Raw genomic sequence first — 27,873 nt, forward strand, 5'->3', positions numbered from 1 at the left:
TCCAGGTGTATTTTGCATCTGTCTACACTTTGATTCATGAAACAAGCCAGTGATATCTCTCCTTTCACGGTAACACTTGTCAATGCTTGTGTAGTTTTGGGGGATTTTGTGGTATTTGGTACCTTTCACATTAGGAGAAATGATCCCATAATGTTGATCTGTGTCCACACAGACACATAGCTGATAAACACATCCCTGCCCCGGCACGTTTGCATGTTACACACATATTTATTGGCTACCTTTGTCTTGTGTGAGCGTGTGTGTGTGTGTGTGTTTTTTAAGGTTCACATTCACTCAAATGACAGCCTTTATCCATCTCAAGCATTTTATGCTTTTTATTACTGTTTTATTACTGCTGTAAGAGAAGCATTTTATGGCAGACATTTTGACGAGTCACAGTAGGAAAGGCACGGGCATAAATAATCATATTAATGATGGCTGTGTTCTGTCCAGCTTCCTGACGTTCAGGGAGAATGCTGACTCACGACTGTTGCGCTGTCCTGACAGAGGCATCGTTAGTGTTATCAGTAACACCTGTGCCTTACCTAATTAAACACACCTACACAACCCTTCTTAATTAGCCTAAGTGTACATGCCAGCAAGCTACAACAAAGTGTCAGTCACCTGCTACATTTACAGTAAGTCAAACATTCGTTCTACTTTTAGCTCTGTTGTTGTCTCCATTAATGTCTTAAAAATACATTCTTAAGCTGCTAGCTCACCTACTAGCTGCTAAATGTGTCTGATGCTAGAGACTTGGTTTACAGGAAATTGTCTGAGCCACATTTCTGAAATAGAAAACTAAAACAAATGCTAAAGCTGCTAGCTCACCTACTAGCTGCTAAATGTGTCTGATGCTAGAGACTTGGTTTACAGGAAATGTTCTGAACCACATTTCTGAAATAGAAAACTAAAACAAATGCTAAAGTTGAGGCAGGAAACTGCAAAGTTGAGTTGCCTTTTGGTTTGTTGTGTTTAATGACACCTTTCACATTAAACACAACAAGCTGTTTTCAGTGCGTGTCTAAAATGAGCTACAAACACTAACAATTTCACGTGACCAGGAAAAACATTAGAGATTAGAGACTTCATTGTCATTGCAAGAAAATACAACCAAATTCAGGCGCACTGTCAGGATATTTAATTTAATCCCACAGTCATTCAGTCAGCGCCAGCATATGCATTTGTGACAGGTAATTAGGTTAAAAATGTCCATTTCACTTTAAAATAACATTTCTTGCACAATGCCACTGTGGTAAAACCATGAAGGTGCTGTATTGTCTCATGTTGAGAGTTTTTTGAGTTCATTGTTCAGTGTAATTATGTCTCTGGGGTAAAAACTGTTCAGGAATCATGTGGTGTGTGTTTTAATGGGTCTGTATCTTTTGCCAGAGGGCAACTATTCAAAAAGGTGATGGGGAGGATGGAAGGAATCTTTGAGGATGTAATATGATTTCTGCAGGCAGCGTGAGGTGAAGGAGTTGTTCGGTTCTATTTTTATTATTCAGTCTCTGCAGAATGAATTTCCATTAAATGTTCCTGTTTTCAAAAACACTGTTTTTAAATGAAAGACAAAACAAACACTTGATACTGTTTGTTAAAATGTGTTTCATTTACAAGTGATTGCAGTGATTCTCGCAGTGATATCAATATACACATACATTAAGAATAATTCATAATACTACACTACAATGTTTTTGAATTTGTGGTTATAAGCGATTATTACCACTATATAATAATAGCTCATTCAGGTATGAAACCAAGTGAAAATGTTCCTTAAAATCACAGAATCAGTTTTTCATTTGTACTGTCTTTGGAGCAGCCCCAGGCTGTACATCCCACAAATTAGACCATTTATTAATTAATAGTATTACTCAGAGTACAAAGCGTTTTTCTCACTTAACAAAATATGGTCCTCACGCAGTGTTAGACACACTGACAATTTCTCCTTTTAATCCAAAAGACAGTTGTCTATTTGGGTTACCTCAGCTGTCATAGCTGAGGCCTACTTGAGCAAATTTCTGCAAATATCCTCTCTAGCAACTGTGCATAATCAAGCCTGTCATTTTCCCAGGAATAGACGGGTAGTTAAAATTACAGCTTTTGAGGAGCGGAAATTTACGTACTGTCTGTTTTTAAATAGGACCTGTAACAAAACAGGCATATGGTAACATTTACAGATTTAAACGTGGGAAATTTTATGATATACGGGGGCATCTTTAATGGTATACAGCGTGACAGTAGCATCCGCCTATTCAGCTGAAGTATTCCGTTTTACATGGATGTTCAATCCCATGTGCTGTTGTTGCCGGCAGCAGTCAACACTTTACAGCCTGCACTTTCCAAACCTTTGTGCAGAGTACACCAAAGGAAAGATTGCAGCTGTGGACCAGAGTATACATTGTGTAGCTGCTTGATACAATAGTGCTGTCCCCCTGTAAATACTGTCACAGAGAAATGAAAAGTCTTGTTTGTGAAAGTTATGTTAGCTTGGATCCAAATGAGGTTCCTATATACAGTACTGTGTATATATATAGTTCAGTTTTTATACTGTCTCAAATTCAATACTGATTTTAAGATGCATACCTATTTAGAGGGCAGTGAAATAAGCTGTAAACATTGACATGCTACTTCCTGTCTTCCATGCAATTGTAGCCAAAATCATATTAATCTTAGAACCCGGATCAGGATTAGAAAACAAAACCCGAAGAGGACCTGTATCTAACAAGTCATTCCTCACTGCTGTGTCAGACTATATGCTGCACAAAGATTAAAGAAGATAAAAAAAAGAAAGAATCTAGAAAGTGTTTTTTAAAGGCATAATTTGAATCGATGTATTCATTCTTTTGCACACACACCAAATAGTGATAGTGGATGTATCCTCTGCATTTAACCCATCCTTATTACACACCAGTAGAACACACACAAGCCGGGCACAAGAGCAGTGAGCAGCACTTATTTGCGCCCTGGGAGCAATGGAGAATTGGATGCCTTCCTCAGGGGCACCCCAGCCTTTGGCCTGTTGAACCAGCGACCTTCTCAAGCCCAACTCCTTTACATTTAATAAAAGTATTGATATAATATATAGAGTAGGAGTGAGTGGGTCAGGACGCGTGGCTGTGTTTCTGAATTGTTTAAATTTGACCCACTTTTTCAAGCTGACAAAACAACAGCAACACACTTGCACTGAACAAACGTGTGCATACTATTGTATGATCCCGTGTTACACCTAATATCAGTTTGAATAGGTATGAACATGTGAATTGCCATTGTCGGAAGATCTATGTTGGTAACTGGATCATTTTTGTACATGTTATTTTGGGAAGAATAGCTGAAGTTAATCCCTGTTTGTTTCAGGGTCTGGGGGCTGCTGCTGCTACTGATGATGACTGGAGGAGAAGTAGGGACACTGTGTGTCCGACTGGGGGCGTCGTCGGACAGACACTCGACAGACAAACGGCACCACCACCACCTCCACCACCACCACCCACCTCACACTCACTTGTGGGATCAGCAATTCAGATTGCATGCAAATCCTGGAGCGTGAGTGTGTGCGTGTGTGAGAGGGGACAAGAGAGGGGGAGAGAGACGTGCAGTTGCATTCCTGCAGAGAGAGCTCCCTTCCTCCTACTCCTCCTCCTCCTTCCTCCTCCTCCTCCCACTCGTCCCTCCTGGTCTCCCAGCCGGCGGCGGCGGCAGAGAGGGATTTTCAACCCGGGTTGCGGATGCAGGGAACAGGGCAGCAGAGTGAAAGAGGCACTGGTCGTTAGTAGGGAAGTTGTGGGAAGGTGCAAAAAAACCCCGAAATATAGATATATATATTCGGAAAGAGTCTGGAGTTTGTGAAGATTTAATTGTAGGAAAGTTTACTTTTTGTGGTCATGGGTTCCCATCGGACAGTCCGGGCCGGCCGGACAGCGCTGCTCCTGCTGGCGGGGCTGCTCGTGGCTCTGCTGCAGCGCTGCTCCGCTAGTTGCCCGGAGAGAGAGTTGGAGGACAGAGAGGAGGAGGCTAACATCGTCCTGACCGGCACCGTGGACGAAATCATCAACATGGACCCGGTGCACAATACCTACTCCTGCAAGGTAAGTGTTTCCCAGTGAACCACGCGCGTTGCTCCAACGCGTAGATGGGACACCTGCTTCTTCTTACTCGGAAACAAGTTAAACGTGCACTTTTCCCATTTAAACGCATCTACTCTCGTGCATCCGAGGGCAGCTGTTGTCACCTAGTTTTGTTAGTAGTATTGTCTACTCTACTCAAAAGCTTCCACACAATCAGCTTGTCTGAAAAAACATTTTGACAAACTCATTCATCCAGAAGCGTTTGGCAGCGGTTACATGGACACTGAGAGTGAATCCACTCTGCTTTCAGAAATAGATGGATGATGTGTGTTTTTTTTATTTCCACTTACCAATTACACAGCTAGGGGAGGGCTAACCGAGCATGTAATCATCCCAAACATGTTGCAGCAGGAAACTGGTCCCTCTCTCTGGACCCTGGCTGTAGTTCTCACATGACTTGTAGACATAAATGGTGAAATTATGCAACTTTTCATTTGCCAGTGACTGTTAATGAAATAAGTTAAGAGTCCTTTAAGGGCTTAGAGTAGTTTATGTTTTGTGGCTGTAACAGCGATGCCCATGGTGGTCATAATACTCTCACCAGCCACTTCTTTTGTGTGTTATTTGTGTGTATTAAAGTGGCTGCTGTGTTGACAGGCTGTGTAACATGGCCATTGCCATACCTTGACTGTAAGTGTTTATTTGAGTTACAGTCTGCCCGTTCTCCTTTCACCTCTAGTATCAACAAGTCATTTTTGCCCAGAGAACTGCCGCTCACTGCATATTTGCTCTTTTTTGGACTCAGTGAACCCTAGAAATGGTTGTGCTCAATCTCAGTAGTTCCTGAAATACCCAGACCAGCAACTATGCCATGATTGAAATCACCAAAATCTTCATGGCCATCTTGGCCATGTCTACATGCCCAAATGCATGTGCCATATAATTGGCTGATTTAGATATTTGTCCTAATAAGCAGTTGGACAGGTTTATGTAAAATATCTCCACAATGTTCCAAAGAAATATTTAAATCACCCAGAACAATATTCATGGTGTTTTATTTCAGACATTATAAGACACAATGTCTCTCAACAGAGAGCACTGACAGGTACTGCACACAATAAAGATGTGCAGGCGTGCATTGCACTGCCGTTAGTCACTAGGACGGCTCCAGTACATTATACACCTGAAACTGTTAATTCACAATCTCTACATATGTATCCCTTAAGTTGATGGATAAAACAACAGCACATGCTGGAGAAATAAACATCTGCACACATTTTTAGAAAGCGTCTCCATCCTGCCCTCATTCCACATCGGTTCATTGAGAAACTAACGTTTGCACAATCATGGACTTGTGGTGCGCCACTCTATAATCTGTCAAAGTAAACTAGTTGCCCACTGGCTTCCTGTCTCCTGGTGAATGAATGGAGTAGATTGAAGGTACACAGCTCTCACAGTGGAAACAGAAACCACCACCACAAGTGCTGAAATGAGACAAAACAGCTAACTTGGGAGCGGAAGAGGCAACTGGTGACTGTGCATAGTCTCTGCTGCACAACCTGTGATGTACATTGAGTCTTTAGGTTTAGTTCCAGGGATTTAGATTTTTATTGTGTGAAAGAATCTCTTAAGAATTACTGTTATTGCCCATAATGTCAGTGGATATTTCTTTTGCATGTGTAAATGACATTTGTCGTATACTCTGGTTCAGATTTCCCAAAGCAGCTCTGTGTACGTGTACCTATGACTGTTTTAACACAGTGCTAAGTACAGTATTCTCTGCCTTTTTGTTCATTTATAGGTAAGGGTGTGGCGCTACTTGAAAGGCAAGACCAATGTTAATCGTGAAATCCTCCTGGACGGTGGAAACAAGTTGATGATCGGCGGCTTTGGCAACCCGAGTATCTGCGACAACCAGGTGGCCACAGGTGACACTCGCATATTCTTTCTCAACACTGCCCCGGAGTCCATGGGACCAGAACACAAGAACGAACTTATGCTCAACTCAAGCCTGATGAGGATTACCCTGCGCAACCTGGAGGACGTGGAGCACTGTGTAGAAGGTAAGGACCCTGTGTATTGTAAATGGAATAAGTCAGAAATCCCGTTCTATATGAGTTGGGGCATGCATGATTATAGTGTTGGAAGGATAAACATGTATGGAAGCTAACGTGTAAGCTTATCAGGGCTTACATATTCTTATTTGTGTTATATTTATATGGTTAATGCTGCAGTTTGAAGACTCACAGTATTTGAAAGTTACTGTTAGAGGCAACGATTTCATACACTGGTGGCTGCTGAAATTACATAGCCTTAGGCACACAGCGTCAAAGTTTCCCAGAACCGTATGAAACCAGGACACCTGAGTCATTTTAGGAGCTTTGTTGCCATGGTGAGGCTCCAGCTTTTTCCCAGCAAAGCCTTGAGGTGCCTGATAAACACCGTCAGGACTGGTTGAGTGGTTAAGCGATGATTCCCAACCTTTGCACCCCATAGCTGGGCCTTTTCATTAAGTCATAGTTGAATCGTCTTCTCACTCACATTTATAGTATGTAACACACAGACTCGCTTTTTTTACAAGGTTTTATCAGTTTAAGAAACAAAAAGTGCAGATGAGATTATGTTTGCTTTGTCTATTGATTTCTTGCTATTACTCCAGCATGAATAATATATTCTCCTGAGTTAATTTTTGATTGTAAAGTAAATTTGTCAGGCTCTTATGAGGCAAACCATGCAGCCATGACTAATAAATCTCAGCATCCACCATGACGGTGAGACTGTACCGGCCTGTGCCCCCATGTCAGCAAGCAGAGAGCAGAAAGCTCACTGCTGTCTCACTTTTTACTGGTGCTTGACAATGTTGGCAGCTGTTCAAAGTTCGGATCCAACACTTAAGATTGGCTGGGAGCACCAGGGGAAATGAATTGGAGCACGAATCACCATGCTGTATGCTTTCAGAACTGTCGGGTCTATATTCTGGGTACATTCCTTGGAATAGTTCTGGGTGGCAGGATGTTCCAATGGATGGCGCTTGTTTGCAGTGTTAAGTTGCATTTGGCACACACATAAAACTTCTTCTGTTTGTCTGTCCGGGCACGAAACACTGCACTGCTAACCTTTTCATTCAGGCCCCTTTTCTTCTTTTTAGAATCTTCTTGTGGAAAAGGGAGTTTCTTGGCCCTGATAAAGTGTCTAGAATTTGCCCTTTTTGTTTCAGGGCTTTGTATTTGAAGAGGATTTACTTTTCATAACCTGATTTTCTCATATCACCTTGCAGTTCAAGGAGTAGCCGTTAGGAAATGTTTCAAGAAGTCATCGGGGAAAAGTTAGACAGAGCTGTGGCTTAAAGATGTGTGAAAATGTTGCACATTTCCTTATGACCATGCGACAATTGTCAGGTGTAGATCCCACCACAAAATCTGTATTTGTTGGGGGTGTGGGGGTTGACATCTGCACTGATTATTAGCTGCCATGCCTGAGCTTTAAGGCTTGTTCCCATGCAGAGTTTTAATTAAGAGAGTCAAGTCCTATCCCATCCGTTCTATGCAACCACTACCCCCGGCGACTGTGGGATGTCAGTGCAACAGGACAAGACTCTACCTGTCGCAGTTCTCATTGTATCCACCTCTGCTTTCTCCTCATTCTTGACATTTTCGATAGCTGGGATAGACTCAGGAATGCCTGGCAAAGAGCTTGGTGGGGAGGCACATTGTTTGAGGTGGAAGAAGAAAGGCTTTGTGTGAGCTCCTTGCCATTGAGAGCTTTGAGAAGAACCCAGAACTGAAGAAAATTAGATGAGTGATGTTGTACGAAGAAAAAAAACAAGGATGTTTTGTTTTGCATGTCGGAACATATGCTGTGTTGGATTTTGTGTTTGCTGTGGAATATTTGTTTGAGTTAAGATTGGGGCTTTCTACGCTTGTACTCTTCGGGCTGTGCAGTGGCACTTCAGGGCCACTCATGAGGCCGCAGATGATAGACTGTGGTGCTCAACAGTCCATAAAATGTCATATGCCATATTTATTGTGAAAATGAATGGCCCACTTCCTGTTTCCTTATGCCTTATCTATGCTTACTGACTCCATCACTGGTGTTTCGGGTTGAAAAAGCAATAGAATTAGAATCATGTGAATTAGGGAATTTGACTTTTAATCCATAATCTATATTTAATCCATCCTTTTTGACACACCAATAGTGAACACACACAAACTGGGCGCAGGGGCAGTGGACAGCATTTATCTGTGACCAGGGCGCAATGGGGTTCCGGTACCTCGCCAGTAACGACAAAGACAGCCAGTGCAAGAGTAAAAGGGAGATGGGGCTATGATATCATATTTTTCCCATAGTGGAGTATTGATTGCATACATGTGACATGTTGATATTTTCACTCTCTGGAACCCATGTTCCATAAATAGTGTTTTCAGGCTCTTTCCAGTACAGAAAAGCAGATGACCTTTGGCACTGAATGTGTTTGTATGGTCCTCCAGCTTTTGCTGGGAAAAATGTAACTGGCGTTGGTTTTGCTGTGCTGAGAGTTGACACATACAGTAAGTTTGTCAGACAGAATCAGTTGCATAATCTTTGGAAACAAAAATGAAGTTGTGGATTTTTGAAAGTAGATGAAAGGGATAATTCAAATCACAATAGGATGCCTTGTTCTCCAGATTTTGTAAACAGGCTAGACGAGTGCATGGGCAGTGCTGTCTGTTTTCTTTTTTCTGCAGTGAACATGAAAAAAAAGAGAGTAGACTAAGGTGTTTGGGATTTGGAAGAGAGGAAGCCCTCTTGATGGAGAAGTGTTGAGCATACAGGGGAAGATCTTATCAGCTGCATTTGTTTCAGCTCTTGATGACTTGATGCCAGAGTCTTTCCCTCAAGGCCTTGATGAAAAACAGTAACAAAGAGCTGTTTCTTCCCTCCATCTTGATCTCCTCCTCTCCTTTCTTTTTTAAATCTGTCTCTTTTGAGCTGAGCTGGTCAGAAATCAGTGCAACAGCTGCATCAAACATATTTTCTTTTGTCCATTTAAAGATGCAATGGTGAGGGCATCCATTGTGCCTCACTTGTTGGACTATCAGAAATCTTTGAGGGATGTTAATGAGCAGCATTTATTGCTCAACATACCACCAACTCTTTATGATCTGTGTGTACAGCAGTCCAGAGGTGCACTGGTAATGGGGTTAGTCAGGCTTGCTGAGAACATGATGGGGGTCTTGATTTGCCAGCAGGTGGTCTTGCTTAATGATGGGCGAGCAGACAGTCCTGCGGAATGCTCCTCGGGGTGGGTGGGATGTGGGTTGACTGTTTGAACCCCCCCCCCTCCAAGTGAGCCCTGGCCTTGTGGAAAACTCTGAGATTTTTTCCCACTGTTTGTGCAAGGAGGAGGCCCGTAATCGACTGGAATACCTAACCTATGCAAGCTCCTACCTGACTGTCTCCTCCCTCCCCACCTTCTTAGAATTGTGGGAAGAAATGATAGAATGGAGCAAAAAGAAGGAGGGGGAACAAAACTAGGGGTCAGTTCACACTTGAGTTCACAGCAAAACTCATATGAGCAACATTGCTGTGGTCCTAAAGATAAGTTTATGTACTATACGACGGTCTATACAGAGGCCATTCTCATGAATTATATATGTTATGTTATCTGATTTTGCGCCTCCGCTTGATTTCTTTTAAGGTTAACTTTATTTATAAAAGTTGACTACAAAATTGCCTCACAGTTCAGTGGAGGTAGTTTGAGTTAAAGTCAGCCAACTCTGCTCTAAAACACTATAAAGGAAATACTGTGGACTACGTTTTGTGCCTTATAATTTAGATATCATGCTTTTACATGAGCACCTGCTCATGTGTTTTAATCTTACCTAGAAACCCTAGAGACTGACTAGAACATCAATGTAGTGAAACATGACGACCCTGCAATATATCTGACTTCCCTGTATATAAAAAGGCCTGTGGGTAATTCCAAAAGGAAGATGGAGATTATTTTTATTGTGCACTGGGGTATTTATCCAGTCCGGTTTTGTCTTCAGGGAGTCATGGGAAGTCAAGAAGACTTACTTTGAAGATTGGACTTTTCCTGGGGACCTTGGATTGGATTAAGGGAAAGTCTAAGAGTTAAGGTTCAATCACTTGGTGTAGAGCTATTCTACAATTGTGCTCCCTTACTTAATCTCTGGACCCAGTGTGGTTTATTTCAAAGTATTTATGCAGTGGAGTGAAGAGAATAGGACAAACAGAAAGGCTTAATGGAAGGTTATGATGAAAATAGGTAACAAAGGCTTGAAGGGAGGAACAAGGACCAATGGACCGGTTTGCCTGCTGGCAGAGTCTTCAGAGTTATTGCACTTTTTTTAGATTTTAATTAAAAATGCAGGAGCAGAGAACCTGCTTGGCATAGCAATAAAGGACTCCAAAATGAAAAAGTCATGAAAGATGGAAGCAGGCAAGGGAGGACCAGACCACTTAACCACGGTCCGTTCACCTTGACTCGTAACCCAGTGTGAACCAGGAGTGTATCTTTGTTATGCTGATACAAATCTATGATGGTATTGATAAGAAGCCATGACACCCACATGTACAGACATGCCTGTTTCTTCAGATGTTAACGTCCCCCGAGTAAGACATCAAACCGTCCAGACATAATGTATATTGTATGAAATGGACAACTACATTTGTACTGTGAAAAAGTCCTGGGCCAGCATTAAGTTTGCATTACATACACATGTTGACAGCTCGCTAATATGTAAGACCAACTTTCAGTTCCATCAATCCAAATGCCAATTGTCACAGAATTTGACCATTTGACATAATAACAATCTAGTTGGTGCTGCCCTGAGACTCTCACACAATACTGTATTAGTCCATAAATGCAAAATATAAGTAGTATCGTATAACTTATTCCCTTGATTTGTAAAGCTCGCACACTGTCTTTGGAAAAACTCCAAACTTTCCTGTACTTCTTAGCTTATTACCCCAAGGCAACATTTGAAATAACTTAATGCTCCTCATTTGAAAATTCATGCAGAACGTAGCCATCGGCAGGAGCATATCTTAAATTGCTTCATACAAGGGCTCCAACAACTCACCTGCAGTCATTCAAAGTCAGTCAAAGATACAATTTACGCCAGTATTTATTTCATAGGTGAAATGCATCTGGTCACTTGGTGAGTACTTTGATTGCAGAGATGTTGTTTTGCTGTCAAGTCCCAGTTAAGCCTGCCTTTACTTCATCTTCTTTGGAGCGGGGAAGTTGCTGTGGGAGGCTCTGGGCAGGGACTTGGGTGTACAGTGACCTGTAAAACCTCTCTCCTCTGTCCCAGACATAAAGGACACAGAGGACCAGTCTGCATGAGATCAGGGTTCCCTCTGGGAATCTGGATCTGTGACAAAATTCCTGCTCCAAGACTGCATTTCCGAAGCAGGGCAGCTGCTGTGGCAAGTGTGACTACTTATTGTCAATATGCCAAAAACATCAGGTTTAGAGGAAAGGCTTCTAGTGTGACACCCGGGGGGTTAGCAGAAGCCCTGATGTGAGTTGTATTTAGGTTAGCTCCGTTGTCACTCCAGAGCAGCTCACATCACTGCGAAACAAGTGAAGAAGAGTGTTCTTTTCTGTAGAGCTGTAAGTTATGTATGTAGGATAAATCAAGAATATATACTGTACGTTTACACAATTGGATAAAAAAACGAGGTTGATAACATTCTGTCACCTACTATATTGATTGTTGTCTGGTAAATTGATGTATCATGTTCCCTGTGTGGTATGCACCTGTTACACATTATTGTTATCCATATACTTGAATGTAAGTATAATTGTTTCAGATCTTCAGGTAAAACTTCACACCCGACTATGGAAGTGGAGGGATATTTCTTTCATTCAGCCAAATTATTATTTGGCAACTGGTGTTGAACAGTGATACGGACAGTCAGTGTTTCAGTTCATCCCACTGTTGGGCCGCAGTGAGCGCTCTCTGCAGGGTTATGAGCATGCGCTTGATGATACATCTAACAGCAATTCTACTTATTGTCTTAACAAACCAAATACACTATATCGAGTATGCTCCCCCTGTACATTGAATGAGATCCTACGTGTGCCTGATTTAACACTATTTGCATTACAATGCTGCGCATACAGGAAGTAGTGGAGACTTAACAGTTGGAGGTCTCGTGTTCACAGACACATCATGGGCTTTTCTGTCTTTTTCTGTGCTATTTTGCCTGTGGTACAACAAACCAGTCTCTGGTACTTCCTATCTCCCTCATCATCCATCTCTCTGTCAATGAGTTGTCACAGTGAAGCAGGGATGAACAACCCCTTCTCCCTTGTGATTTGTCCATCATGTTTCCGTCTGTGTTTGCCATTACATGTTGCATTTTTTCCCAGTTTTCACTTGTCATCTTCAGTCATACTTTTTCATTCCGATTGTGATCTGCATATGTGTCTTTCTGTCATCGTGTTTGTGTGTGTGTGTGTGTGCATGTGGACTTGTTTTCGTTGGCTTTCTCTGATGCATCGTTCAGGTATGCAGGTCTGATATATGACATGTCATTTTGGGTTTTATGTGTGCACTCTTACCTTTACCACATGTGTAATGCTTTACTCTTTTTGTTGCCCCACCTGATTCGCTGTTCCCGGCCTTACTCTTCTGGAATCTCACAGTCATCATGTTCCTCCTCCCAGTGTTCCCATCTTACAGTTCACTAGTTCCACCTGTAATTAGACTGGAATCCCTTGTCCTGTAAAGCTGTCATAGTATTAACAACCAGGTGCAGTTTGTGCAGACCTGTCACCAGCATTCCATATGCCTCCTTGGGAACTTATGGAAGTGGACTGTAACCAATTTTTGTCAAAGGATCATGGTGGTACTTGTATGTTAAAGATCCAAATTGTAATAAATTGTAGTAAATTGTAGTAAATTTTTCCATTTACGATCTTCACATCTACTTAAAATCTTCTGTATTTCAAGGATATTAATCTACGATTGTGGTAAATCAATAAGAAATATCAGTACTTTGGACTTTCCTTTGTTTTATATGATAATGGAATTTTGGAAATGTGTGCCTTCTGACAAACCACTTCAGATGGACTGACAGATGAAACCTCTCAGGAATTTTCCCCTCATTTTCTCCCTCTCTGCACTCGCCCTCCAGGCTGACAGATCTCTCTAACTGGAGGGAGGCGCTCGGCCTGCCCCTGTTGTTTTAGCCAACAATGGCAAGGACGTGATGGCTTTCAGAGGCAAACACAGATATCTGGCTCAGGATGTCTCACTAGCTTGAGTGTGTGTCTGTACACACACACACACACACACGATCACACACATAAGTAGACACAGACACCACCGCCTCTCCATCAGACTGAGAAATAAACATAATGTGGTATGTGTCCCTGTATCTGACCTAGCCCTTTGCATTGTTATTGCTTTCAACAATGATCATGTCTCCAAAGTCACAGAAATCCGTACTAATCCGCATATACAGACAAGAGACGGTGTCGCAAAGGGATTTGGGCTTCTGGAAGTTCTGCAGTACTACTCCAACCATTTCTCTATTAACAACAAAAGGCCAACTGCCAGCTTGTAGCAAAAATGTGACTACAACTTAGAAACAGTGTTGGACATTTGTTGCAACAAGTGCAATAAGTTACTTCTTACATATTACTCCTTTAAAAAAGTAATAATATTACTCTACTAATTATATGGTGTCAAAAGTAAGTTATATGACTATTATCTGTTACAGTAGTATGTACTTTTGATGTGTATTGTAATAACAACTAAATGGCAGCCTTTCAAAGCAAAAGAAAAAAATGTGCAGTAGATCGGGGGCTAACACAGAGATGGAAAATCAAAGACCTGTGTTGAGGCTCTGCACAGCACAATGAGATACAATACATGCGTAGGATAGCTCATTTCATTTCAGATTTAAAAACCTGCAGCTCATGCATTATCAAATATGCAGTGTCTTTTGCACGTTTCTTTTTTGGGGGGAATTGTGTACAGTGTAGATATGTTTTCTTTGCTATTTCAAGAATAGAGAGCAACAACAAAGAGAAGAAATAGGTCTGCATTAAAGAAAGTGTGACTGGTAATGTAACAAAAAAAGGGAGAGGGAAAAGAAAAGGTAAACAAAAATAAAAGAAAGTACGAGTGTGGCTTAAGTTAGAGGCAGTGTAAATCACACGGCAGGGGAATTTAAAGTTTAGAATACAATAATGAGGTGAGAAAATAGCACAAAGAAATGATCATATGCCAAGAGGGGCAATGTTTTCATTCTTCTGTGTGTTCCGTGAATTACCTCTTTCCCTTGCTGTCTTAGCGCATGCACCTCTGCTCTTTACATAGACAAAACCACATTAAAGCTACTTATTACCAAAACACTGCAGTCAAAACTACGGGTTTAAGTCTACAGTGTATCATCTCACTGATCAAAAATGTTTTAAAGCATTGTCTCTTTCTTGTCTTTTACTTACCCCATTCCCTGTGCTAGAACTGCCCCACAAAAAAAAGTGGAGCAGACATGAAGAGTGCCATGAGGCAGCTTGCAGCATTTTCCAGCAGAAATAAAGTGCCTCAGACGTCTGGCCTAAGGGAACAAGTTCTGTCACAGCTTTTGGGCTGTTACCAGAGGGTATGTCCAATTCAGTCTGAAGCCCCTTGTACTACATTACACAGACACTATGTTGATAATATCATACAACCTTGTCAGCTATTTTGAAATACCCCCTAATCCTCGTGTGACCATTAGAATAACATAACTATAACCACAGCTACAAAACATGGATGTGGGAGAGATCATTTTCCCCTCTGTACTATAAGTGGGCAGAGTCCCTGGAAGAGCACTTGAAGCAGACATGTTTGAGAGGGCTGTTAGGGAAATCTATGAGTAGGATGGATGAAGGCGTGGAATGTAGAGAGTTTAGATCTGCACCGTGTAGATGAAGCATCATAGTTAAATCTTGTTTTTAGTCTCTGCTCAATGTGGCAAACTCCTACCTGGTTAGAAGTTCACTGCAGTGTTTTTCTGTGAGTAAAACAAATATATTAGCTGTATCACACTCGGTGAGTTGTGTTGAATGTTAAGCAGAAACTAAGGCAATCCCGTGTACAGAGTAAGTGGCATCTTTGTTGAGATTGAGATTATGTATAATGTTATTGCAACATGATGTTTATCACATAAAGAAACACAATTGGCATAGTTTGATTTACTAACTTGGATTCAAATATTTGAATTTTAGTGAAAGATTCTTAAAACACAAAGTTGCTAAAGCCAAACTTTGTGACGTTTGGACAGAAGTGATTAATGTAGCCAATATTTGTGTGGGGAATCATAGTAGTTTAGATTGAATACTGTTAAATCATACATAAAAGACAACGTCAAATTACACGTTAGAAGAAATCATGAAAAGAAAATAGGACATGTAAATGTTGTGGCATCATTGCACTGATAATATCCACTTTTTCCTCTCTGCCATACTCACAATTGATCTTGATCAGGCCTTGGTTACATATTTCCCACTGGGGTTCCTTTTTCACCTGTTGGCCTCATTCTTGTCCAGTCAGAGTTCAGGCTGCTGCAGGTCTGTTCAGCCCTTGGACAACTCTTTCCAGCAAAGCAAGGGAAGAGTGAAAGGCAACAGCTCAGCCTGCAGTTAGCCATTACCTGAGGGCAAAGGGAGTGTGGGTTGAAGGGTTGAATCAGGGTCAGACGCACACACCCTCTGAGAAACCCTTGATCCTCGATCCTAGAGTGAGGATCAGGCACGAATCCATGTTCTTTTCCGACTGAGACAACTACACAGCATTATGGTGACATTTCTCACCATTGTTTAATGATAATCACTGTTACAATAATGAGCGTATGATTATGATATTTGCTGATCCTAATATAAATGTCAAATAGCCAGCCCATGATTATTTGAGCTTAACAAATCTGATGTATTGAAACGATGTGTCATGTTTGAGCTCTTGTTTCACATTCACCACCCTTCTCTTCGTTTCATTGATGTATTGGTTCTAAAGTGGTGCGTTTGTTGCTCCCACTCAAGCTAGATCTCTTCCTTTGTCCCCTGTGAGCTTTTTTGTTTTGCATGTCTTTGTGTATGAGAGTCACTTTTGACTATGCTGTTGTGTCCAATGTATGCCTCTTTCTGTCCCTCAGTATGACTCGCTCTTTCTCTGTTCAGTCTGTGCAGATTGAACTTGCTGGTTGCGATGCTGGCGGAATCCTGATCAGCTCCAATTTACATCTAGACAATGACAGGAATTGAAAGGCGATTTCTCTCTTTTTCCCCTCTTCTCCCCTACTTGAACCTCCTATTCCTACTTTTTGTCTTTTTCCTCCTCTTCAGTGTTGTTGCCAAACGCCCTCACACCTCCTCCTCCATTGTGTTTTTTTAGAAGATGGGTGTCTGGTTAGACAGGAAATAAAGGATTGAGGGAGGGAGCCTCCTCGACAGTAGACTGAACTAAGCGCTACTGGACTTCATCTGTGCTTGTTAGGAGACAGCCCTTCTGATAATGAACTCCACACACTGAAGTTACACAAGCGTTTGATGTCACGGCCAGTCTCCTGCCTCATCCACTGCATGTAATTTCTTAATGTCACCAGGCATATGTTTCATGACAGCATCATCAATTAACTTAAGCATTATTTGGCCTAAAATCTGGTGTTATTCAGACATTGCGTTTCAAACCCCGATTCAAGTGGACAGAATGCACCCTCACAAATGACAGGCTATGCACGCGCATAAACCATCTCATATTTGATTAAGTGCTACAAATTAAACCCAACTCAGAATAGTAATTGCTGTTTAGACTAATTCTTTGTAAGTAGTCCAATTAATGAAGACGTTTGTTGGGATGCATTTACACTGGGAAAAACATGTTTATTGAAAGTCATTTTTACCATAGCATATTTTCAAAATAGCATGTAAATGTATAATTTTATTAGACATATGTTAATATCTTTTATTTGAGTTTTTTCCAGAACAAATAATATATGCTATATAAGTGGACATTTTATATCCCTTTCTGGGCCCAACTGCAATATATCTGCGATATAAGAAAATGTTTGGTTTGGTGTTTGCTTCATTTGGTGTGAGAATAAGACTTTTTGGTTCTTCCATTCCAGTTTTGCTTTCTGTAGGCATATAGAGCAAGTTATTAAATTTCAGAAAAAGTCAGCAGCTGCTCAATGAATTTTTAATCTTGTCTTTCTTTTACATCAACATTTCCTGGGAGCTCTAGTTTTACCTGAGAAAAGTGTGAATCTTACTGATTGCAAGAACTACCATAGAAGTGGGATTGTTGCATTTCAATCAGTACAGTTGTTGAGCTGAATGAGAAATCATTTGATGAAATGGAATTACACTGGAATTAATATTATGTAAATGATCTATCTATTCTCCCAAGGTCTCAGCTGTGACATGTAATGCACTAAAATTAGAAAGGGTGACCATCGAGTCACTCAGTACAATTCCTATGGTTGTAGCTCTTTATGTTGAGAGTCTCCTTGTCAGTCTAAAAAATGTACCGGCCAGACTTTTGCCATGTTTTTGTCGCTGTTGTCTCGTTCTTTAGTGTACCAGCTTCTTCTCTCATTTCTGTTTAAGCCAGCGAGCTGTGGTGCATTTACTGAGTCCGACTGTGATCTGACTGAAGATACATGCAGTAGTAATTTGACATTATTTTAAATGTATGGTTGTAGTTGGGCTCACACGATAGTTCATTCATTTTTTTCTAATGTCATGTAAACATACTGACTGAGGCCCAGGAAGCATTTGGCCTGTAGGTTTACAGTCGGTGCATTACCTGTAGTCTGTCACAGCCATTGTTTTGGATTTGCTCGCTTTAGCCTGGCCATCTCTACTCTCAAGAAAGCTGAAATGAGATCTGCCATGTAAATCACATAGTTGGTCTGAGAAGAATAGCCAGTAGATGATGATAGAGTGTAACGCCTCAACACCTCCACTTCCACTCTGGATAACCAATAGATTCTGATGCTGATTAAAAAGCCCTTTTCCCAAGAGTGCCCCTCAATTTTAGCTTTAGTAATGAATGTGTGCAGAGAGTGATGATTCTCGTCATCTTGATTTTTGTGTGTCAGTGTGTATTGTGTAGATTTGTCTATACATATGAATGAAGGAGAGCACCAAAGCATAGTATGAATCCTCCAGAGAGCAAGCAGATGGCTTTTTAATTTCGCTTCTCTCCACTACTGGTTGGCTGAATTGAAATGTGCAGAAACACATTTTTTTTTCCATCCACAGGAAACTTTGAGACTGTTGATGAAAAAACTATTAGTCAGGGTCACTCATTTTCTCAAAGACTGAAAGGGAGACAAAGCATGTCGGGATTGGGGCCTAATAATTGTATCTCTGGAGGAAGTGATAGTGGAATACACACTCAGGCCACAGATTTGCCTTTTTAGATCAGTGTTGACAATGGCTTGGAGGCCAGCTTTTGGTGTGGTGCAGAAGACTGGGGGGGAAGCCTTTGTTGTTGGCTTCATGTCTTTTTGAACCCTCTCCTCCCAACCACCTGTCTTCCATCTTGGCCAACTATTAAAACTCTGATGTTAAATCAGAATTAAATGGACACCCTAACCCGTCCTCATACTCCGTTTTCCTTCTCTCACCTTCCGAGATGAGTGGCAACTTAAACGTTTGAATAGGTTTGAGAGATTTTGAAAACAATGACCCCTAGTCATACAAAGCTTTTGATCAGAGGCCTCAAGTTCATGGCAGGAGGAACTGTTGGAAGAAGAAAGGATTAGGGAGGATGGCTCCTAGTATCTTTAGAGATGATGCAGGGTTTTGTTGCAGCCTGTTCATCAAAGCATAAAGATAGTTCTGAAAGAAAGAAAGGATGGGGATTATTATGGGATCTGTTGTCTCTGCTGTCTTTTGTTTCTATAGCGCACATGCAAACTTAGACATCAGTGTTCTGGTGTACTATTGAACTATTAACGAAAAACAACAATGGTGAAAAGTAATAAGTAATCAGTATTTACAGAGCTGTTCCTTCAAAGCTGATACTTGAGTCTTGGCTGATAAGAATCAATCAGAAAGTGAATGCTGGTAATTGCGTCATCATTTTCAAAGGCTTTTGTTACTGTCTGTCCAGACTGAAACACAACTTGAGCCAGAATCGTTTCAAACATCTCTGTTTGAAACACCAGAGTAGTATAGATAGCAGGTAGATCAGGAGCAGAATTTATATTTTTAAATAAGAAGGGAGTAATGTGGATTTGGCCATGGTAGGTCTCTGTGGGGTGATATAGAAAGACCCACACACATGCATTCATCTGAGCACACATCATCCTACCCACTCTGGGTTAGCTAGGTTCTCATGTTGAGAGATTATTCACGGGGATTTCACCCTAAATGAGGTGAAAGTACTGCCCTCAGTGAACCAAGTCTTTCAGAAGTCACTGCCAGGGCTTGAGCTGCTCCGTATTGTTCCACTTTCCTTTGTTGGCCGGCAAGGCAAAGTAACCTGACCCCAGATCTGACAGGCGCTCAACTCAAAGAAAAAGCAATTTTTAGCTGTGACTTTAAGCTTCAACTTTCATTATGGTATTGACCAAGTGCTTGGTCATGCGACATTGTCAGAGACTGGGGGTCGTCGTAATAATTGTTCTCACATAGATTTTCCTTATGAATGATAATTTGAGGCCTCTACATGGAAGTCCTTCAGCAAGTTCTCAGAGGAAGGATGTGTATGCATAGCTGTGAGTTATTTGTAGTTGTTTGTGTGTGTAGTGATTTGCTTTTTGTTATCCTGGCTGCCTTTGTTGTGGGCTCATCAGTGTGTAGACACACTTGCCTTGTGTGGTCGCTCAGTGTCTGCATGCACAAACACCACTTTGATGTCTGGACCCCAAGTTTATTTACCATTTGTAGTCAAGTGGGGCAAGACTGTGTGTATGTGTTTTGGTGCGTGTTTATGTACAGGGCCCTTTGTGCGCAACATTTCAGGGGGAAGTTTACACGAACCCATCTCCACTGTTCATTCGTCCTTTAGGTCTCCTCCTGGCCTCTAAAGTCATCTGCAAACATCGTTAACATACTCGATGAAGTGAGTGTCATCTTTTTCCAGAAGGCAGCGGAGGATGTTTGCGTAGGTCGATTATCAGTTTGAACACACATTCAGTCATTCAGATGACTTCAGCCAAATGCAAACACCCTGGTTAATATTTCCATTCCAGATTAATCCACTTGCTTCATGCCTTTCCAGCTTGACAGTAACCTGTTCTGCTCTGTTGCTTTACTCGAGTGTAAGTGTGAGTAATGGGGAGATGTGATGACATTTGCGGGGCAAAGCCAAGCTACTCTGGAGTTCTTTCACTGGGGGAAAGGGGGTGTGGTTGCTGTGGTCGGGGGTCTTCTCCTGCTGTTTGGTCTGCCCTTTTGTCTCCCTAATGACCTGGCTGTGTAAAGTTAGCCGCTCTATTCAGAAGGCATTAAGGGTCATTTTACCTGACGACGGCCATTTCCCCCGTCACAAGCCTGGGGGAAGGGAGATACTTATCTTCACTGAAAAGCCACACTGCCTTTTGGATGGTTGTATTATCATGTTTTTAATATGCTAAAAACACACACATTAACTCACTGCATGGCCCTTGTTTAAAACAATTATGTTAATATGATGACACTTAATTGATTATTTTGAGGACTTCACTCTGCACTCTGCACTTGTTACAAATGGAAGTCAGGGTTTGTGGATTTGTCTCGAAAGGATTTACTAAATTATTGAAGATAATCATAACACGACAGATGTTTGCTGACACAAAGGCTTGAACATACTGTCAGTACTTCAGTTGCAGACTGGTAAGGCTGTGTTTAAAATAAAGCTAAAGCTTAAAGCTAAAGCTGTTTCGACTGGTTATACAAATGCACCTCGAGTATGTTGGCTCTGAGGGTGTCGTCAATCATGTTTAATACAGTTACCATGTAAATCATGTAAAGGCAAGAGTAAGCATGCGATTTCTCATCAGCATTTAGTTCTGAGCTTGTGGTTAAATGCTCCACTACCTGCTCTGTTGCTAAGGAATTGGCACTTAAGTAATGAAATGCCCACTGCTGACTGGGGCACTTGATTGTGCTGAGACTGAGGGAGCGGGGCCAAATGAGAGGGGAATGCAACTTCAGGAGGAGAGAACTTGAGAGTGACCAAGAACACATTATGCAGATACAGTACTATAGTGAATAAATGGTGAGGCTGCTGTTGTCGGTGTCACAGACCCAGAGGAAAGGCTTGACGAGTCTACTTACATTTTGTTCTCTCCACTAATCTTAAATTTAAAGAAATCAGGGGCTTCTTGGAAGAATTTGTAAATCATGAGGAGCTGAAATTTGTTGTTGCCTAGGTCTACACTTAACACACTCACAGATAATATCTCTTCAAGGCAAAAACAGCAGTTACTTTAGTGACTGTCACTTTCAGTATAACTAAAAGAATGATTCCAAATTCCATTAAAAGAGACCCACCCACTTTCTTTTACACGAAAAAGGTTTATACTCTTTTTGTCCTCTGCCCATTAGTTTTGTTTTCCCTTAATTCTACTCTTACCTTTTGGTCATAATAATCTTCCCTAGCATTGTCATGTGATGCATCCACCACAGTCACGTTTCATACATGACCAAACATAACAAGACTACAGTGCGGCTTGCAATATTCGATTATATATTCTCAACAGTCAACAATGAAACCCGAGGAGGCCATTTAGTTGGATATTTGCGCCTCTGTTGACTTTTGGACATTTCTCAAATTCCTTCGTCCATTCATGTTTTGTGTGCATGTCGTCACGTGTCACTGCACTAGTGGCCTTGTTCTGGTGTAACTTCCTACAATGCAGTGTGTCCGGCACAGTCCTGCCATCACTTGTTATTTCATCAGAGTCACATGGTGGGGTTAATGAGTTGTATTATTATTGTTTGCACATTGACTGCCTATAATGAATCTGAGAGGCTTTCAGATCTCAAACCCAAACATATTAAATATACAGTAATAAATTTTTATAAAATATATATGTAAAAAAATGCAAATATTGGGCATTCCTGGATGCTAATCTGTTTTAGCAATACTTGTAAACTATGTAAATGGAAGTTAATATTGGAACATAGCCACTTACTTACTTAATACATTTTGTTCACCAATTAGCTTACATTTTATTGCTTTAATCCTAATGTTTGCCTATGTGTAAATGCTAAGAGCTTAGAGTTTGATTAATGATTGTCCTTTGCTAGTAGCAAGAACTTCCTGCATAGCCCATCTATCGGTGCACATTTTTACGCTCTCAACGTCAAATGCCAGGAGTGAAATCGTGTAAAGTTTTATGCTGTCTATGTTGCTACCTGTAGCATGGAGGTCTCATCAAAAAAAGACAATAGCAGAGAAAAGAAAGTCTTGAGAAGAGGGAGTGAGTGGGACAAGAGGGAAATTGCAGAGCCTGGAGTTGTTAGTGGGAGTTGTTGTCAAGGCAGAATATTCAGTAGAAAGGAACAAGATTAGTCATTTTGCTCACCTGTTTCATGTGGGCAGTCACAAACCCAAGTCCTCTCCTCGAGTCTTCAATAAGAGAACAGAGTGTATTGTGCAGACACACAAACACAGCTGAACGGACAGTGAGTCTTGTACCAGCAATAGACGATGATGATGGACACTTTGTGGAAGGGCTACATGTATCTCGATTCTCAGAGTTTCATTTTTTTGTTTAAACATTTCAACACTTTTACTGTGGACGCTCACATATTATCTTCTCATGAAATTGTTGAACATTTCATTCTAACGTCAAAGTACTCCCTAGTGCTCATTCCTGGAACGGGACTACAGAGGCTAGCACCCATTCAGCCTGAGAGAACTGATGAGACATGTCATTGCATTCTTATTCATGTCAAAGATGTTGGATAGGGTTGAGGTTAGGCCTCTGTGCAGGGCGGTTTATTTTTTCACATCGGACTGGGAAAACATTTCTCTGTGGACCTTGTGCAGTGTATAAGTATGGTCATGTTGAAGAAAATGGCCTTCACAAACAACCCCTGACCAAAAGTAAGCCAAATATGTGGACAGTGGAGTTTGTAACTGTTGTCTGCAGAGGGAGAGGACTAACAGCTGGAGTAAAAGATTAGAAAGCAAAGCATATTTTATTAACACAAGACACTTGCTGATTATTTGCAGTAATTCATTCCAACTCCTATTTATAGCATATTAGTGTGTTAGCACTGTATTGTTCAGATTTAATTCCTGAGTTTGATCAAAACAGCTATGCTTGATGGTTCACAGTCACGAGACCTTTAATGGCTCCCGATTCACTCCTCTCCTCAAAATGTTACGCTTGCTCACTGTGCAGTGGGAGGCTGCGATTGGATTGAGGCTATTGTGATAAGTTGCCGTGATTGAAGGGCGGAAATGCAGGTGCAGGGACTCAGTGTTTGCTCATTTGGATTTGGCAGTGAGAAGCAAGGCGTGTCAGAGTGAGGGGAGGAGAGGGAGGGAGGGAGGGAGAGAGAGAGAGAGAGAGAGAGAGAGAAGGAGAGAGGTGAACAACCGGCTCATTAAAGCAGCTCGCTAATAATTTACAGGGGTTTGAAACATGCACTCAGCAGAGCAAGTGAGCTGAATCGAGGAACTGAGGGTGAATCACAACAGCACTGTTTGTGTCACAGTTCTGCTGGACCGTTTATACTTAAGGTCATTCAGAAATAATGAAATAAAAATAATTACAGATAATTACAGATCTCTGGATTGCTCTGGTCACTTTCACACACAGTCACTCTTCTGTCAGACACATAATGTAATGTCTCGGCCATTTTCTGTTCAAATGTAATGTCAATTTTACGGTGTGTTTTTGAGGCCACGTCATTTCAGTTGTAAATTGTAACAGCAGCTGTTATCTCCTTTGACTCTTTACCATATGGTGTATTGTGGGCAAAGGTCTCATGCAGCATGTGTGCTGCTCACATCTATAGACTTTTTCTGTGTTGTTCTTTGATCAGTCTGTGCCATAATTTAAAATGTTTCACTTTCATTTTCAGGATCAAGAAACTTCATTGTCATTTTTGTCCTTCTGAAGGAGCAAATGTATCACACCCAATTTCCCTGCTGGGATTAATAACGTATTCTGATTTTGCTGCAGGACAGAAACTACAGAAATAGTGACGCATCCCTGAGTTCTGAAAAAATATAAAATGTTTAGTGAAAGTGCAACCATGATTAAAGTTTTGCTGTTCCTGTCCGTGTCGGACTTTTCATACCTTTCATATGTTGCCTAGGCTGTTTAGAATCCCTCTGTCCACAAAATAACACACCGTGGGATGACTCACTTTTTAATTCTGAAACCAATATCACAACCTTGAGTATCTACTGATATCGATAGCAGTCCAAAAGTTGTTTTACACCTTTCTAGCCAAAGTCATAACAGCAACATTGGAAAAACAAATATTTTTCTTCCATAAAGAAGAAATAAAACATGAGTCATTGAAAATGCTTTTATTGTTTTTTATTTACTTTTTTACAGTCTATGATTAGTCAGTTATTTATGGTATATTTAAGTTGTAAACTGTATGTTCTTTGATCCAGTGATTGTGACTGATAATAATGACCAGTGAAGTAGCATTATAGGTTTTGTGTGTGATTCTTAGTGTTTCCCACACTAAACTCAAAGTTTGTTGTAGAGGCAGTGTGGCATCTAAGGTCTGTGCAATGATTCAAGCATCTATATATTTGCTTGGGAAGGTGTGAAAGGAAATCTTTCAACTTGAAAAAAGGATTTCGTCCACACTGTCTACACCCACACCCACACACACACACACACACATAGCTTCAAAAGAGAATCTGTTGAGTAATTGCCAAAATACCATAGTGATATCTGTGGTAACATAAATAGACCAAAATGCAGTGCATCTACAACACATGTTAAGGATGGGTAGCAGCTCAAGAACATACCCTCATCAACACTCATTAACTGCTTGATATACTGCAATTCTCATTTTCCCAGCTTTTATTGGAAGCAGAAAGTGAATCATTATTTTTGGAGGATTGTTGGAAGGCATTGTAAGATACATAGAAATTCCCTCTCCGTCACAGCCCTGAGATGAAAAAGTTGATTTGAGTTTCAGCCAGTGTGGCTTTTAGGTGTCACTGAAGGTTTGTGGTTTTCTTTCTAGTGATCTTGTAGCTGCAGGGTTTCTCTCTCAACAACACTTTTTCTCTCGTTCTATTTGAAGCGAGTCCAAATGTCAACCTGATTTGTTGCCTTTCTGTTCTTTTCTCCTTTGCCGTATGCCATCCAGTCTCCCACAGCCTTAGTGTTAATGTGCATAGGGTTCACTCTAGTGTCAGTGTGTTCATGATGGTATTGGTGTTGTGTAGGATAGCCTGAAAATGATTTGAGTACACAGGAAGAGCAGAGTGATTCAAGGGACATTTTGACATTTTTTGTCATGGTAAAAAAGAATGGTCCATGTATTTGTGTCTCCTCTTTATCGTAAATAAAAATAGATCATTTATGCTTGGGTTTGTTTCACCATAACTCAACAAAAACAGTGGAGATCAGTGACAATTGTTGCAGTTGTTCATATTTTATATCTTTTACTTCGGTCCCTCATTTAAACTCAGTGTCTAGTTAACAATTTCAAGGTGCTAATCAACAAAATAAGATGAAAAATATAGTGACCACCGTTCTAAGTTGTAAAAAGTTCGGTTCTCTGAAAGCGTTCATGTCCAATGGCTATTCTAATGGTCAGAAGCTTAATGCATATCTTAACCACACAAACAGAAAAAAAACAAAATATCCTTCTGTTTTAATAACCCATCGTTCACCACTTGTGTGTAGTAACAAAGTTATTGGTAGGATTGTCTTAGAACAGAGCAAAACTTAACACTAACCCCTAATTGAATCAGATCAGGCTTGGTGGGACGGTCCTCCTGTCCAGCATGCTCCATAGCCATGCTTTGCAGCTCACTAGTTTTTGAGGCGGACGAGTAAGCCTTTGACATCTGGTTATAATTTCTCAACATTTTAAATTGGATTGGGGTTAGCCTTGGCTATCTGTGTGTCCCTGGACTAGCTGCTGATGTAACTGGATTGCTTAGCTTGTAGTGGGCAGAGAATCTATGACTTTCCCAGAGCAATTCCTGCACTTCTGTACAGTAATGAGCAGCTGCAGTCTCAGGTTTAACCACGGGGGTTAAAGCCCAAAGCCAGAGAATCCACCATCAACCTGGACTGTAGCCCAGACAGTAGAGCGAGCTGCTGTACGTTAAGCCAATGTGCTATTAACACAAACAAAATCAGCAAAACCAAACATTAAGAACCAGTTCAGTTTCTCTCAGGTTTGATGTATGTTTTTGTGAAAACAAGGCAATTTATAGCTGTTGGATTTTCCATCAGAACGGTCCAGGGTGTACCCTGCCTGTCGCTGTATGTCACCCCCCGCGACCTTCCACTGGAGGATAAAGCGGTTTTCATTCAACAGAAATATAAGAATGTGGCTTTCACTAGTTTATAGATCATTGTTGAGAACATTTTCTGCCGCTATACTCTGTTTCTGAAAGTTTTACTTGAAAAGTGTCCTCCATTCAGTTTTGTACACTTTCACAAAGTCACAGTTTCTCTCCTGGAAGTCGTGCCAGAATATTCTCACTGTCGTTGAGAAGATGAGTTCCTCCAATGCCAGCTATAAAACACAACATCAACTTTATTAAAAGTCCTCTTCTACAAGTAACTTTTTATGTAGCTCTTGCTACTTCAAACAGGTATACATCACATTGGCTCCTCATAAAATGAAAACTCATTTTGCTTTTTGTAAATTGAATACATCCCACATGACTCAATAGCAACAGGTCTCACAACATAAAGGCCTCTCAAACTCTCCACATTGGTAGATGCATTAATTGCTAGTGACATTTATGATATTGTTGAGTCTATCATTTTCCATCTCCCTCAGTTCTCCACTGTTTTGCAGCTTTCACATCCTGATAGAGTTAATTTCCCCTGCAATCGTTTGACTGAGTCCTTGAGTTGCCATGGTGATTACCATGGGAACACCCGTGCCAAGCCTTATTAACCCCTGACCTCTCAGGATCCTATTCTTGACAGCTAGTGTATACTAGCTGCTTCCCACCACATCCTCTTCTTTGACCCAGGAAGTGTTGCTTCTCTTCCTTGGAGGTGTGCTACAGGTTTGGAAAACCATGGCGTCCCTGTAGTGGACATCACAACCACTTACTCTAAAGCTTCCAGCTCCTCATGGTGCTTTGGTACATTTTTGCCTGAAGGAAAAAAGAAAATGAAGAATAAGTGTTTTGGGAAGGGTATACTGTAGCCAAGAGCCACCTGACTGCAGTGGATGAGAACATTGCTGGTGTCGGCTTAAAGGCCTTAGGCCCTGCTACCTATCAGCACTCCACTAATCCAGAGGATGGAAGCAATGCAAACCAGAGCCAAATAAAGGCTGCCAGTTATTATATGTAATAACAAGCAGATTCTTAAAACATATGGTCCCACTTGACAAAATCTCCAGAGCTCGGAGAGGAAAATGTACTCTTGGCTTATAAAAGTGGTCTAGAAGCACCTGTCGGTTTGTTGGTTTTTCATTTGAACTGCTTTTATTGCATTAGGCTAAACTGTTATGGAGACAGACGGCTCTTTAGACCATGGTGTGTTTCACTCTACTGGCTTTACATACAGGTTTACATACTAACCTTATGTTGCTAATAATGAGAAGGCATTAGGAGTATATGTATGAAATGATTCAATGCCCCCACACTCTCAGCCACAGCTTTACTAGTGAGCACATGTTGAAATA

At 41.1% G+C, this 27,873-nt stretch overlaps 1 protein-coding gene across 5 annotated transcripts in view; it reads left to right on the top strand.

Annotated features, from left to right (window-relative positions):
• The first annotated feature begins 3,666 nt into the window (after positions 1-3,666).
• Positions 3,667-27,873, top strand: part of agrn (agrin) — a 226,242-nt gene continuing 202,035 nt past the window's right edge. For 4 of the 5 annotated variants that reach the window (XM_044037208.1, XM_044037210.1, XM_044037211.1 and 1 more), the window contains exons 1-2: positions 3,667-4,085; positions 5,866-6,127. In XM_044037208.1, the coding sequence (XP_043893143.1) occupies positions 3,882-4,085; positions 5,866-6,127 (466 nt within the window). In that variant the 5' untranslated portion in view covers positions 3,667-3,881. The remainder of the gene's footprint in view (positions 4,086-5,865; positions 6,128-27,873) is intronic. The other variant, XM_044037212.1, reaches the window with a different exon arrangement.

This window comes from Solea senegalensis, linkage group LG11 (genome assembly GCF_019176455.1).
Source record: "Solea senegalensis isolate Sse05_10M linkage group LG11, IFAPA_SoseM_1, whole genome shotgun sequence".
Classification (NCBI taxonomy): Eukaryota; Metazoa; Chordata; class Actinopteri; order Pleuronectiformes; family Soleidae; genus Solea; species Solea senegalensis.